At 49.1% G+C, this 15,143-nt stretch overlaps 1 protein-coding gene across 7 annotated transcripts in view; it reads left to right on the forward strand.

Moving 5' to 3' along the window:
• Positions 1–15,143, forward strand: part of EXD3 (exonuclease 3'-5' domain containing 3) — a 304,670-nt gene that overhangs the window by 147,464 nt on the left and 142,063 nt on the right. For all 7 annotated transcript variants that reach the window (XM_054220222.1, XM_054220219.1, XM_054220221.1 and 4 more), the window contains exons 13-18: positions 3,688–3,826; positions 4,166–4,379; positions 5,099–5,208; positions 6,341–6,551; positions 7,675–7,841; positions 10,171–10,341. In XM_054220222.1, the coding sequence (XP_054076197.1) occupies positions 3,688–3,826; positions 4,166–4,379; positions 5,099–5,208; positions 6,341–6,551; positions 7,675–7,841; positions 10,171–10,341 (1,012 nt within the window). The remainder of the gene's footprint in view (positions 1–3,687; positions 3,827–4,165; positions 4,380–5,098; positions 5,209–6,340; positions 6,552–7,674; positions 7,842–10,170; positions 10,342–15,143) is intronic.

A 15,143-nucleotide genomic window follows, 5' to 3' on the forward strand; every position in this document is an offset into this window, starting at 1 on the left:
AAAATGACTCAATGCAAATGATTTGCTGAGCCCCAGTAACTCACTTTTATACTCATGTGAGTGATGATGTATCTGCCGTGCTTCGTTGTCTCTGTCCATGAGATGTTCAAACATGGCATTCAAAGGTAGCCGTGTTTGGCACCCTTTTATAAACCTTTTTTTTTTTTTTTCCTTCAGAAAGGCCTGCACGTCTGCAGGGTACTGCAAGTCTTGAGGAACTGCAGAGCTTGCAGGTGATACTGCCTTGAAGCTCGGGCTGGATGAGCTCTGGCTGGTTGTCCCGCAAGCACACAGCCCGGTAGCCTCTGTGCCCACGCGTGTTCGGGAGCCGAACTCCTGCAAGGCTGCAGGCTACCACAGTCCTTGGGTTCAGAGTAATTACACGCTCACCTGGCTGGCCTGCTACCATCGAGCAGCATTTTCTCTGCTCATTCATGTGCAGGAATTCATCTAATTGGATTCTGTGCACAGAAGAGGACTTATTCCGGAGTGCTCAATGCAAATGGGGGAGAGCTCTGGGCTGTGTGGTTGGGGTGCAGCATAACTCAAAGCCTTGCTGTTGTTCGAGGAGCAATCGCGTGCTTCCAGGTACAGCCAAGGCTTTTGTCAAAAATAGAAAAGAGGAAGCAGTGATAATTTTGGGGTCCCTTAGGACTCTTCCACTATTGTACACATCAGTCAGCGTATTCCAGGGTGTTGTGCTTGGCTGGACGTGGCGCCACTTGCTTGATGTCTCTCTCTTACCCTCACGGGTGAAATGCGTTGGGTCTTTTTTTTAGCGTGGAGATTGGTGTTTCTAGTTTGGAAGCCAGGTGAGATTAGAAGAAAATTTGGGGGAAACTCTTGACCACTCCCAAGAGGTAACTATTCACAGCGTTCTGCAAGCCGATAGCCCGTATCTTCAGCATCCGGCAAACAATGCCCTTGAAGCCTTTAGTACGAGGGAGCAACGTCCTCCATGGAGCTGAACTTCTCAGTGTACGGATGGAAGTCTGACTCTGATTTGAAATGGCCTCTGTGTCCAGGAGGAGTCGATGACATCATACATTGCATGTTTGGGGAGGAATAAAGCCAGCAGGAAGTCGATGATCCCTGCTCCCTGGGGAGCGAGTTGGACGCTTTCAGCGCCGTGCTCTTGGTGTGAGAAGCAGGGGCAGGGTCCCTCTCAGCATGGCTGTTGCCGGAGTCTGCACGCCCGTGCTCGTCGGCTGCCTCACACCATCTGGGCTTTCTCCTGTTACTGCAGAACATGTGGTCGTAGGCAGATGATTTGGGTGCTTCCTTTTACCTTGTGTTCTTAGTGCAGGACTTTCCTCCTGGTGTCGTATGTCAGAATTAGGAACTCCAGGTAACAGGATCTGTCACTGGCTGCCGGGATAATGCTGACCCTCACAAGGCTTAAGGAGATGACTTTAAGAAGACCAAGCCTCAGACTGAGCGAGGTTACCCGCTCTAACAGGTTTATCATCAGGTTTGTTGTCTTCAACATTACAGCAAATTTCCAGCTCCTGGGAGAGGCGTTTCGAAAAAACCTGCAGCTTTCAGAAGTAAAGCCCATATTTTTGGAGCATAGATTGGGCTAACTGGAATTACACAACAGGTGAATGAGAACACGGTGTATTATTATTTTTTCATGCTGATGATTTTGTGAGGTTCTCACAGATGGCCTTGGACGGCTCAGGCGCTGAGCTTCGTGGGTCTGGTCTTTCCTCTAGTGCAGATCTGCACAGGTTCGTGTTCAAGCTCCGTGTAACCTTGGGAAATATGACACAGATGTAATCACCCTCGAAACGCTGTCTGCAGAGAGACACTTCTCCAGACAGTACATGGCTTACTTGGAGCACAGGAAACTCTTGTCTGTCTGGGTCATGCTTCTGCTTAGCTCTGGTGCCGCGCTGGAGCTGCCTCCTCCTCCTTCCTCAAGCTGCACCAGCCGCCTGTTGGGAGCCAGAAGGTTTTTGCATGAGGCGTAATCCCTCAAAACACAAAGGGGCGGTTAACAGAAGTGTGACTTAGCCACAGACTCTGCGCCTCTAGGAAGATAAAAGCCATTGCTACATCTCTGCTCCAGGAAGGCTGTGTCGTGGACGGGTGAAGTCGTGCCGATGGCTGCCATTCATGAGGAGATGTGACAGATGAGCAAAACCCTTTGGGCCTCGGTTTACTCATCCAGTCGGGATCCCTGCTGCAGTAGCTGCTGTAAAATTAGTGGAGCCATGGAACCTAATAAAACAGTCTGTCTGCCTTATTTAGTGAGCTAACAAAGCGGCGGGTTCCCAGAGAGGGTGTTCACACAAGGTGGTACCGGCATATAAATGACATCGTCTCTGCCACGGCTCACACCACATGTGGCTCCCGAACGCTGTAGGTGAGAATATTCCTGGAGACCTGAGACTGCACACCTTCATTAAATATTTTACACAAATATTGACTTCTCCGTGCACACAAACCCACGGAAAAGAGTGTTTGTACAGCGAAAGCTGCTGTGCTACAAAATTAGTCACCCAGTCTCCTAAACATAAGGTTAGTAAATATTTTCTCAAATAATAAACCATTTCAAGTCTCTATGGGAAAGAGACTATCCAGAAATTTGTGATATGTCCAAAATAGCTGGATATTTTTTATTAGTTTCTTTCCTCTGATTGCATCATCTGGCTGAGACACCATCGCAATGTGCTGACCTTCCAGTTACAAGGCCATTTTGAGAGGCTGCGCTGCATTTTGCGAAGAAAATGTGCTGTGTAAGATCCTGTTGTAGGCAATCAGTTCGCTCATTTCTGCAGGCATCTTCCAGCATTCCCAGGGTGTGAATACAGAGATCCTGAATTTCTCTGTGCGGTGCCGTCTGAAACCCAACTGGAGGGAGCAGCACGAGCAAGGCACTCGGTCTGAGGGTTCGGCTGGCTGTTTTCCCTTGAATGTAGAAGATTTTGAAACTTTATTTCTGAACTTTCCTCATTTCATCCCTGTGCAACGTGGGACGAATATTCTTGTGCAACCTATGTGGCCACGTTACAGGGAAGGGGATGGTGGAGAAGAAGCCGGATAGCAACCAGGAGGGCCCTGAGGCCTTCCCAAGCCATGTCACTATGAAACGATGAGGCAGATCCAGCCGTTCCCAGCTGGCAGGGACCGTAGCGTGGAGCGGTCTGAGAGTCCCGTTCTGAGCCGGTTCCTGCTGTGGGGAAGCGTGAAGCTCCTGTTTGGACGCAGAGCTGGTCCGAGCTGACTCCTCTCTTCTGTATTACACCGTGGGAGCTAGCAGACTTCCATGTTAACCTCAAGGGCAAAAAGCAGTAAATCTAAAATGTGTTATCTCCCAAAATGGAAACAGCTGCCCAACTTCGTCATCCGAGTTGTATCAGTTCTGGGAAAGAGAGCTGAGCACTGGGGACCGGGCAAGTGCAGGTTTGGGTGTTCTCTGCGGCGGGTACGGTGCACGTGCGTGGTGAGGTCTCGCACGCAGCGCCGTTTCTGTGGCAGGAACAGAAAGAGAAGGTGAGTCAAGAGGAAAGAGACTGAGATTACAGGGAAAGTGAGGAAAGAGAGGGTAAGAGAGAGAATTGCGTGGCAGAGGGAACTAAAGGGCCCGGGTGAAATGGGGGGCTTAGGACTTCCTGATGTTCCTCCAGTCCAGGATTTCCTCTCATTGCCCGGCTTAAAGCTGTTGCATCTGGTTCTGTGCAGGGTAGAAGAGGCCGCGAAAGCAGACAATTACGAAGAGAGTAAGAAGAAGGATTATTACCAGCTTCCTATTCCACGGGCGAATATTCACTTCCTGCAGACGTGGGAAGAGACCCTGCGGTGCTGGGAAAAGGTGCTGCAGGTGAGTGTTACTTGGGCATTTACTTTGCAGGGTCAAGGAGCAGAAACTTCACAGCAGGCTGGTACGCGGGGCTGTATGTGGGCCGCTGCCGTCGAACGGCTCCCTCCCCAAGTCAAGGCGAGCTGCTTCCTTTAGGCTTGTCTGATTGGGAATTGCTGTGCGAGGAAAGGTCCCTGCAGGGGAACTCAGGTGTGCTGTGAAAGTTACTTGTCTCTGTAGTATTTTGCACAGTAGCAAAGAGATGGAAGAGAAACGCTTGTGTTCTGGACCGGGACTGTCCAGGCTACGTTCAAGCATAGACAGTCTCTTAAGTGAAGGCGGCGTTTGTCTGTGTTGCAGCCCGGGCAGGTTGTTGGCATTGACATGGAGTGGAAGCCTTCATTCGGCATGGTTGGGAAGCCTCGCGTCTCCCTCCTTCAAATCGCTCTGAAGGATGAGGTGTTCCTGCTTGACTTGCCGCGGCTCCTTGAGCAAGCTGAGGCCGAGGGTGAGAAGGAGAAGCTTCCCTGTTTCATCCAGATGCTCTACTCAGATGCAGCCATCACTAAACTAGGTAACACGCGTCTCTTCTCCCTGCCTCTGGTCTTTACACAGATGATTTTGTCCAATTCCTAGGTCTTCTTGGGGTTGTCATTCTCTCAGTCCACTTCATGGGACCAGCTTTTGTAGGCCTGGGCGTTCAAATACTGCCATGCCAGGAAGCAGAGTGACCAGTGTAACTGGGAATGATATAAATGTTTCCCCATTTCAGGCCATACCCAAGATTTCTGATTTAGCCTCCTCTCTCGGGCTTGGGATTGTCTTAGTTCCATACCAAACCCCAGCTTGCACCCAGCCTTCAGTGGTCTGGGGAGATCTGTCATGAGGAGCTTTCTGGATTTGCTGGCCCTGTCCCAAAGCCACCGTGCTGCACAGCAGAGCTCTCCAGCTTACCATACCTGGTTTTGCATTCTGTTTGGAGGCGTTTGGCAGGAGTTGTTAAACCTGGAGTTCAAATTCATAATTGCCTTTCGCCGCCCTAGCAGATTATAAGTAAATTGAGCTTAAACTCCGCATTTTTCATCTATGTCTTCTCTCCCAATCTTGATCTGCGAGAGTATGTCTTAGGAAGAGAAGGGACGAGAGCTTGCCTTCTTCCCTATCCGAGCAGTCTTTCCACCAATGTTTAATCATATGTTGTCAGCATCTTGACTCTGAACTGGAAAAAGCTGCAGAGCATTAGCCGTGATTGAGTTTTCCTATCTGTGTGATTTGGGCTTCTTTTTTCTCCAGGTTATGGGATGTCTGGAGACCTTAACACCCTTGCAGCCACATGGTCTGCTTTGAAAGACGCGGATAAGCAAGCGCGAGGTGTGGTGGACCTACTCAAAGTAGACAAACAAGTAAGGATGGACACGGGAAGATATGGAAAATTTAGTCTCCTGTGTGTGCTCGTAGATAACTGCCATGACTTCACAGCGTTGTCTTTTTGTGTCCTGTATTAGCAGGGAGACGGCTAAATGAGCAAACAGACGTTTTCCACTTGTGGTTTTGAGGGTAACATGATTCCGTAAAGAAAGACAGAAGTATTTTGTTTTTATCAGCTAAAAAGTCAGAGCTTGATATAGTAATAACTTTTTTCATAGCCATTATAAAAGCTGTGAAAAAGCAATTGAAGTGGAGATACAGCTTCATTCGTCTAGGATGATGTTTCTGAGCACAGGTCATACGTGAGCTCGGTAAGAGTAAATTCTAGTAGAAGCTCTGATATTCCAAGATCATGCAGGACTGAAGCGGATATTATGGAGTTCACGATTTGTGGAGAACTCGTAACGTTTCAGGAGGGCTGCTGGTGGGTTCAGCACAGGAATTTCCCTTCAGCTGCAGTCCAGCTGCCTCTGGGTGAGCACACAGGGGCTGTCAGCAGTCTGCAGGGATGTTAAGGACAACCATTTTAATGGGTAAAATTTGCAGAGTGTGTTTAAGGCTGTGGGTTGGGGTGAACCCAGATCGTTGGGACTGATAGCTCAACCTGGGAAGTGCTGCAGGGTCTGAAGTACCTGCCAACAGCTCTTGCCTCAGTTTAACCTGAGAAATGGCAACTGCGGGAAGGCTGTTGCCCATTGTGTTACAGGAATACCTTTTCTCACCGGAACCAGGAGAAAGGTGCTGAACTACCGCTGCTGTTCTTTCATTGAGTAGGTCTCCAACGGCCTCACGGCTGAGCACCCTGCAAACCTCCGCAAAGTCAGGCACGGCCCCGTCGCTCTGATGCAATGCTCTACGATAATGCACTTTTTTTTTCCTTCCTTGGCTATGAAACAGATTTCTTTCCAGCAAGTGCGTTTGTTAAACAAATAACCAGACGCCATATATATCTAATGCCATCCCAGCCCTCGTCTGAGACAACGGGATTCAATATGCCAGGCAAGAGATAAAAATGATAGGGTTGCTGTGGGCCCCACCCGCTGGAATAGGAGCTGTTGTAGAAGTTGTTTTATAACTTTGGGTTTTATATCTTTTTCTTTCCGTCAGCTGCAGAAGAGCTCCATTGACTGGAAGAGGGGTGGCTGGAAGGTCGATGTACTGTCCCCGGAGCAGAGCTCTGAGGATAGAGGGTTCAGGCAGCCGGAGAAAGGACTCAGCCTCTTGGTGCAACATGTGCTGGGGAAACCTCTGGATAAAACAGAGCAGCTGTCTAACTGGGAGAAACGGCCTCTCCGGGAGGAACAGATCCTCTACGCAGGTCTGGTCACCGACTCTGTGGCAAGGTGCTACAGGTTGCTCATTACAGGCTGTGTTTGTCTGTTGCCTGTCGCCAGGAAAATTGTTAAGTAGCAAAGGAAGAAAATGGCTTTGCAGATTAGTTCCTGTTCAGAGAAGCCAGCACATGTCATGTTTGTCCTTTTGTGGACATGGCTTTAATGGTTGAAGTTTAAACTGTCCAGTGATTCATTATTTCCCTTATGAAAGAATTCCCGTGCTTTGCAGATTTCATCCGATGAAACATCACCTCAGTGGAAATTCCTCTCAGTAACTGAAAGGAAGAAGGTCCACTTCCTTCTGCCTCATTTCACAGCCTTTCTGGGAAACAAGCGCTGTCTTCATCTGTCATAGTGAAGTGCTTGTTAAAGCGGGGTTAAGAACGGGTAGACATGGTGTCCGAGTCTGCGGCACAGAACTGGTACGGTGAAGGGACCAGTGGAGTTTATTGCCGATTACCCCAGAGTCAGAAGTCTGGGGCTAAATCTTTTCCTGGGGCATCAAAGGCCAGTCTACTGAAGCGAACCAGCCCTTTGTTAAATTCAGCTATCCTTGAAGCTGACACAGTTCCCACAAAAGTTAATCGCTAGGACTTGTAAAACTGGCTTGGAGACTTAGACGGTTCCCGTTGCAAGGAACAAAAGCCGCACGGCAGTGCGTGTGGGCAGGTGATTGCAAACAACTTGGTTATTACTTTTTAAGATATTACATCTAATGGGGAAGTTACCTTCCCATAGCTGAGATACGGTAATAAACCGTGGGCAAGCCGCTGCTCAGTAACAATAGAGTGTAAAGTGGGTTGGCTGAAGCTATCGTACGTGGTGGTTTGAACGAGCACGCTATCATTTGCATTACGTTAGAGTCAGAGACAGCAGAGGGCCTGTCGCTTTTTGAGGCCTTCTGCTGTGGCTCTTTGTGGTCGTCTGTTGGGTTGTGGTGCTCACTGAATCAGTGAGAGTGCAGAGTATGACACGAGTAATCTGGAGCTTCACAAGTTGTTTGTGTTCAGTGGCATTTACAAAGGTGAGGGCTCTTCCTTGCAGCAGGAAAGCCTCTGTTTTGCTTATGAATGAAACCAGCTGAGGCTCATATTCCATTTTTTTCAGCTTCAGATGCGTACTGTTTGCTGGAGATCTACGAGAAACTCTGTAAGGATCCAGCAAGCTTTGGTCTGAGTTCAGACCTGACGGAGAGCCTGGTGGGAAAACCAAGCATAAAACCCAGGTCAAAGAAGCAGCTGAATAAACAAGAAGTACCGTCACCTTCTGGACAGGTTTGTAAACATCTTCAAAGAGCTGCGTGTTGCTCAAGACCCCTGCAAATCATATGATGCCTTGTCTCTCAGTCATACTGTTAGCTATGCGTGGCATGCCTGTTTGCAGTCTGTTCTCAGGACTATTGCAGAAACATCTTCCTCGCTCCACCCCTTTGCTGGTAAGATGTGCTTTCTCCTCTGCGTGCCTTGGTTTGTCTTTCCTTACAATTTTAGGTTCGTTTGTCTTCGCAAGATATTGGTGCGGATCTGAGGGGCAGCATCCAGCTAACCTTGCTCCTTCCGCGTTTCCTCACTGCGGTGGGTTTGAATTCTGTGGCCTAGGTGTCGCATCAGTGAGGCTTCAAAACTCTGACTTCTTCACTTTTGCTTTTAACTGAGCTTCTACACTTTGGGAATGCTTCCTTTATAGTGTCCAGAGGACAAGTCCGCAGAGTTAAAAACAATCGATCAAAAAAGTCTTTCTGCTGCTGGCGTGTCTCTGTCTCCCTGCCCGCCACCACGTGCTCTGAGAATGGCCTCCCCTCCAATGTGCGCCATGGCGGAGCCTTAAAACTCCACTGGCCATAACGTGGAGCTGTGTGTCTCTGCTTAAATATCTCAGAACGCGGCTGTCCCTCTCTCTCAGTAATAAAGATTTACTTTTAAGATGCAACCCTCCATTTTTTCCTGCACCTATGAAAACATTAGCAGAAAAACAGTTTTGTTTATTGACTGAGAAGACTCGCTATGGCTCTGTGTCCTCCTGAGTAGTCACAAAGGTGTATTTGGCTCCCGAAGCCAACACCATCTTCCGCGGTTGGACTGAAATACTATTGATTATAGCCACCTTTTCAGGATCCTGCGTACCAAGTGTGTGTAAGTAAAACACAAAGCTGCTGGGTAGTTCCCTAAGCCCTCAGTGTCCGTGGGGATATTGTGTGTTCCAGCAGACCTGACTGGCTGCTGCAGAGATGGGAGAAGTAAGTACTTCAGGCTTGAATTACCTTGTGAACTCCCGGGTCATCTTTGTGTTGTGTACAGTCAGATTCATTAACCGAGAGGTAATTGGTGAAACCTGGACTGGGACTCAAAAAAGCAGGCTTCTCCTGACTCTGCATCCTGTGTGACTCCAAGCTCTCTTTCCCAGCGTTTCCTGGTCCATTATCTGAAGTGGGGCTAATGACACTATTCTCCTTTATAAGCATTTTGCTCTCTGCTGGCATGAAACGTGAGAAAAAAGCTACATATGACATTGCTGGCCATTGAATAAACACTAGCTAAGAGCCAGCTGCTGCTCCTTTCCATCTGTTCGAACAGAAGCAGCAGTTAGTGTCTTCCAGCTACCTCAGCGTCAAAGGCTCGGCTTGATCCGCTGTCACAGCACTCTGATGTCTCAGCTGCACCCACCGAGGTCCTTGCAGGAGCCGGTGACAGTCCAGTCTACCCAGTGCTGCAGAGCTTTGAGTGCCTGTACCAGCTCTGGGGAGGTGCAGCATCACACCCACTGAGCTCTCGGACCTGAGCTCGTTGCCTCGGGCAGCCCGGGTGTATCTCCATGGTGTGCCCCGGCGTTTCCAGGCCCGAGCCAGCACCTGCAGAGCCCATCTACAACACTGCAGGAACTCTGGTTCCAACAACAGCGTAGCCCCGCAGAGGTGGTGGCTGTGTCCTTCACTCGTCCCAGCTGATTCAGGTTCCTGGAGGCAAAGATGAACGTCGGAGGTTCCTTAATAACTTCCCTTCCCCATGAATTTAGCTATTGTACTTCTGGGAGCCTCCCAGCGACAAAGTCTCCAACTGCAGGAACTCCCCCAGCAGCGGACATTTGAAATAAAATAAACAGAATTCAGGCACTGCCTATTTTTAAACTTCCGAAGATAACAAAGCTGACGTGGTTGCTTTGTCTACCTGTTTCTCCCTCTGTCTGTCAGATCCCCTTCCCAAATCATAACTTTGGCACATGTATATCAATTGCAGTATAATTCGATAGGGGAATAGCAGTGACTTCGTGAAAATCAATGTCTGCGTAGAGCATGGAAGACCAGGTTGGCATTTCTCCAGGGAAAGGCTGCAGATCCCCAGTCTGGGTGGCCAGCTGGCCAGTAAGTGAATGGCTAATTCAGAACTGGCCCCATCATGTGCTGCCTCCTGCCCAAGTGGAAGGTGGGTGATGCAGAAAGACACGAAGGAGGAACTAGAGGGGTTGCAGAGCACGGGGGAAGCTGTAATACAGGTGATAGGGGACAGCTGGGTTTGGCGTGGCGGGTGAATGCAGGGGGGCAGAACACAAATACACCGGAAATCAGGTTTCTGTTCTGCTGCTTACGGATCTCTTGGCTTTCTGTAGCAATGCCAGGGATCTGACAAGGAGAGCCCGCGTCCCCCCGCTCCCATCTCCCCGAAGGAGTTCAGTGTGGTCTGCGATAACATGCTGCAAGGCCTCGGGCGCTACCTCCGCTGCCTCGGCGTGGATGTCCGCATGCTGGAGAATGAGGATGACCACAGGAAAGCTGCTGAGGTTAGTCACGGGCGGGTGGGGGGCGGGTGTTTATAGCTGCCATCTCCACTCCTTGGAGAAGACCTGCTGCTTACCGAGTAGTTAGTCCCTCGCGCCGAGCAGGCAGCGGGTTGGCGGGGGCTGCCCGGTGCCCGTGCTGAGCCTCAGTGCTCTGGTTCAGCCCGAGAAGCCGCGCCACGTGGCAGCTGGGATCAGCTAGTCCCTACAGCAGGGTGTGAGCTCAGTTCTCTGTTTCCAGGAGATGGGAGGTGAGCAGAGAGCGCCGGGATCTCAAACCTTACTTGTGTCTGTCTGTTTGTGTCATTGGCAGCTGGGATGTTTCAGGTCGTTGGAAGAACACAGGCAGAGCGTTAGATGTGGCCTGTGGTCTCAAGCCTCCTTGTTGAGGAGGTGGTGGTAGATTTGCAAAAAGACAAAAATCAGGGAAAGGAACCCCAAATTCGCTTTGGTTTCTAATGGACTCCAGTCTGGACTTCCAGGGAAGGTATTGCCCTGCCTGGTACCTGGGTCAGTTGAGCAGAACCATACTCAAAAGATGGCTGTTCAATATGAAAGGGAAAATTTCCATCATATCTTGCCTTATAACGTCTTAGCTGGCTGCCATCTTGTGAGATAACACCACAGTGATCAGGCACAACTTGCAGTGCAACGATGGGGAAAGGAAGAGTCTCTAACATGCACAGGGACAATGAACATCGATCTGGACTCCCATAACAACTCTGACCCTCTGCCTCTCAGAGGAGAGACACATGCTTCTTCATTTCAGACATACTTCTACTACGCCAGAAATGGAGATATCCAGCCCACACAGTGCGTTGCTATCAAATGTGCGCTGATCACCCGGCCTGGTGCACAGGATGTTTCCTCTTCAGATGTCTGCTTGGCCTGAATCCTGCGCAGGCTCCAACTTCTGCAGAATTAATTAATATCTTGTCTCTGCCAAACTTGCACAAGTCATTTAAACAAACTAGTTCTCACTGCCTCCCCCCAGAGCCCCGTCTCCGCTTCTCATCCTGATACCTTATCGTGCTACGGAGAGGATGTTTTACATTGCTTTCTCTATGGTGACCGGACAAACATCCTTTCACTATCAAAAGCCCTTGGAGTGTTACTGTATTGCAGAGCCTTTGATCTGTGCTTGGATAATCAAAGATAAAAATAGACTCCTCCCACTCTGCTTTATATCTGGCTAGTCCTGATTTAACAGAAGTTGAATGTTGACCACTCTACGCCCGAAAACTTGTCAATGTTAATGCAAAGTCCAGGAGAAAGGTTTGGCTACTGGTCACTGAATACAAGATGGACAGTTTGGGTGTTGTCCCAACACAGTCTCAAACTAGTGTCTCCAGGAACACGTAAGAATTAGTGTTTGTTCTTCGTTATAGTACTTTCAGTAAAGTGATTTATCAGTCCTATTACACATCTCCATGTACCAAGAACTCCTGAATCACTGGGTATTTGCTCCTTATTGTTCTCATTCCTGTTGCTTGTTTAAGTGGCTTCAGATATCGGTAGACAGATGGGTCCTGTCCTTCACCCTCTGTTATTTGAGATCAAACTTAAAAGCCTGAGTGCTCTGTAGCTTGTGCTTGGCCAGCTAGGAATTATTTTTTTTTATTTTTTTATTTTAGACTAACGCATGTGGCAGTAATCGGTTTGAAAAACCCCATTCCCAGGCTAAACTTGAAGTCTGTGTCCTGTGTACTGCTTCGTGTTGTGCTGCTATTATTGGCTAAATGTTTTATCTTGGACAACAGTCGTCGTGGCAAGTTTATCGTGCCAGATCTGCGACCTCAGATCTGCCGGCCTGTGAGAGCAGGACCTCTGACACCACGGGCCAGCGCATTCCCCTGTTTGCCCGTATTGAACTGCTGTGAGATGACACTGGTTTGCATTCTGCGTAGTTAATGGTGCCATTTGATTAGGACTTGACTGGAAAAATAGCTGAAATTCGTACTGAAAATTCCTCTGGTTGAATCCATCGTCGTGTTGAAGGGAAAGAGCTCACAGTCCTGCCTTCCAAAAGCATTTTCGCCTCTGTTCATGAGCACCAGCCACCCTGGGCAGAGCAGCTTTGTGTCCAAGTATGGGTGCCGTGTGGTCTTCCAAGTCTTCTCATTCGGTGGGGTGGCAGTAACATTTTCACCGTGTTGGGTTTGTATCCGAGCTGCTGCAGCCCAAGGCACGCAAGCGTTTGACAAAGCAGGTGTGCAGCTGGGGGATGACATTTGTACCCGATGTGCTGGACGAGCTCCTTTGCCTGACTTTAGCAGCCTGTGCCTTGAGAGCCGGGGGGATTCACCACGGGCTGTCCCTGACACACCTCCTTGCCCGGCGACGCTGCTCCGGTCCTGCTCCTTGGGTGGGAGCCCCTTCTGGAGAGCTTTGGGTAATGGCCAGGCTGGCCCAAGCCATGCTCCCTGCCGCGGGGCAGAACAGGGAGACCTCTCTTGAGAAGGGCCGTAGGCATCACCAGAGGCTTCTGACTCCATCCCAGGGTACAGCATGACTCCATCTGGTAAAGACAATGGAGATTCGGTCTTTCTCATGCAGCATCCTTCTGTGTGTGCAGCTGCCGTTATTGGAGTGAGCCACCCTTTGTATTATTCCTATTATTCCACTTATTCCTATATGCAACGTGTTATTTCCAATTAATACATTTGTCTTTACTTAAATCACGTCCTACGCCTGCTGTGTTTCTAGCCAGGTCTTCCAGCTTGTCATCTTGCAAACTTCTCTTTGCAGAGAATCTTACACCTGTCTTTTGGGCCTTCTAGATGGATAACTGGAAGGAGGTGGGAAAGTTTCAGTGGGTGTTTCTCTTTTCTCTGAAATTTTGCAGAATCGGGTAGAGCAGTGGGATGCTTCTCTTACTAACCTTAAAGGATCACCCACCAGCCTGAGGTGACCGCGGTAGATCTTGCAACGTTGTACTTCAGGAGTGGAGCAGAAGCTTATAAGACAATGTTGGTTGTTTCTTAGGTCACTAATTTCTAAGAGCTTGGTGAAATCTCAAAGCCCCTTCCATTGAGTTGTGGGTTGGTTTGTTTTATTGTTTTAATGGACTACGCTCTTGGTCTTCAAAATCATCCTCATCTCTAAGAATAATTGGCATACTAAGGCAAACCTCCTGCCTTTTGAAGTGTGGTAATAACCAGAAGGCTGGTAGAACTAGAACTGGCTTCCTGCAGCTCCCACGGTGTAGAAGGTTCCCTTGGAAGGTTACACCTACTCCCCCAAAACTGCAGGTGAACCAGCGAGTTGGAGAGGAGGGCCAGGCTTGGACGGATCTCAGGAGCCAGTTAGAGCAATGTGCACCTGGAGCTATATTGCCCTGGACTGGTTTGGAGCCATGGGACACAAAGGGGACTTCTAGTACTGCAGTGAGCAGAGCTTCATGTAATGGGGGAATCTAATCTCTGATCTCGTCTCAGCTTTGAGTGTCTTTTTCCATATTTTTGATGTAAACCACATTCTTCAAGTTTGCTAGTCTTTTTACCTCCCCGCCAGTCTGTGGAATAAATTCATGGAGGACAGATGAAGAACTGTTCTGCCTTTAAGATCAAGACTTTGCTTTTGATATTTAGTCATCAGGAGGAGAATGTCTTTCATTGAACAACGATACAAATGGGTCTGCGTCAAGAAACAAAATTGGGTTGATGGTTTTGGTCTGGTACTTAAGGCCACTTTATGAAATCCTGCAATAATTCTGTGCAATTTATGGTTTTCAGGAATGCTGAAGAGACGTCTGGGGTTGAAATACCAGCAGCAAGTGCACTGCAGGACAGAGTGTGTTCATAGCCATTAAGCTCTTGGTTTCCTGTCTATTTTAAGAGTCTGAGATAGCAGGTGGGGGGCTTCAGGCTTGGGTCGAGGCTTGTGATCCACTTCTCTGGCAGATCCTTGTCTGGGTGCTTTTCCAGCACGCATCCCGGAGCAGATGCTTTCTGTCCATTCCCTTTCTGTCTGAACTGGGACCTCGCTGGCCTGGGCTCAGGATCACTGCTTCACCTCTGCCGCTGCAGGGGGTCACGGCCTGGCCTGGGCTGCTGCCTTGCGGAGGGAGAACTGCCGTTTGCCTCTTCATGGGCGTGTGGCATTGCCCAAGCTGCGTCACGCATGGCCTGGGCAAATTTTAAATTACAAATCTAAAGCCTCGTGCTGCTCTTTCTTGAAACCGTCTTTGGCCTTAACTCAGGATCCTTCAGGTTGTCACGAATCATTCTGCCGCTGGTGTCGGCTTCGAATCACAGGGTCTCTGTCTGCCCTTTCTCGTCAGTCGTTGTCCTTCCAGGTCTCTCTGGTGGTAATTCATTTGAGTTCGTTCATCTTTGCAAGATGAAAGTTGGCTGAACAGACAGGCGCGTTAAGGGCTAAATAATACTACCAAGTTATGAGGGAGTGCTTTCTATCCAAAAGGTCTAAGCCTTTTCCAGAGGAAGTTGATATTATCTTTTTAATAGATTGTGAAACAGAGGCCAATGCCCTCTCTGCAGCCCTTGGGATGGAGCACAGGTCCCTGACACTCACCCCGACGCGCTGCTCTCGTCCTCCTTTTCCTTTCATTTGCGTCTCCCAGCACACATCTCCCGCGTGGTCCCAGCGCTGCCTTCCGTTACTTCTTTCGGACGAAAGGAAGGAGTTGTGCCCTTTTCTCCAGCACGCATCCTCGGTGGTTTCAGTCAGATGTGTGCTATCACATGGCTTTTCTGGCTCTGCGTGCTGCTCCCAGCCCTTGTTCCAGAGGCGGAAAAACATGCTGGAAGAGTTATTGCTTTTCTCCGTTTTATTTGATGTTCTTT

This window comes from Rissa tridactyla, chromosome 14 (assembly GCF_028500815.1).
Source record: "Rissa tridactyla isolate bRisTri1 chromosome 14, bRisTri1.patW.cur.20221130, whole genome shotgun sequence".
Lineage (NCBI taxonomy): Eukaryota > Metazoa > Chordata > Aves > Charadriiformes > Laridae > Rissa > Rissa tridactyla.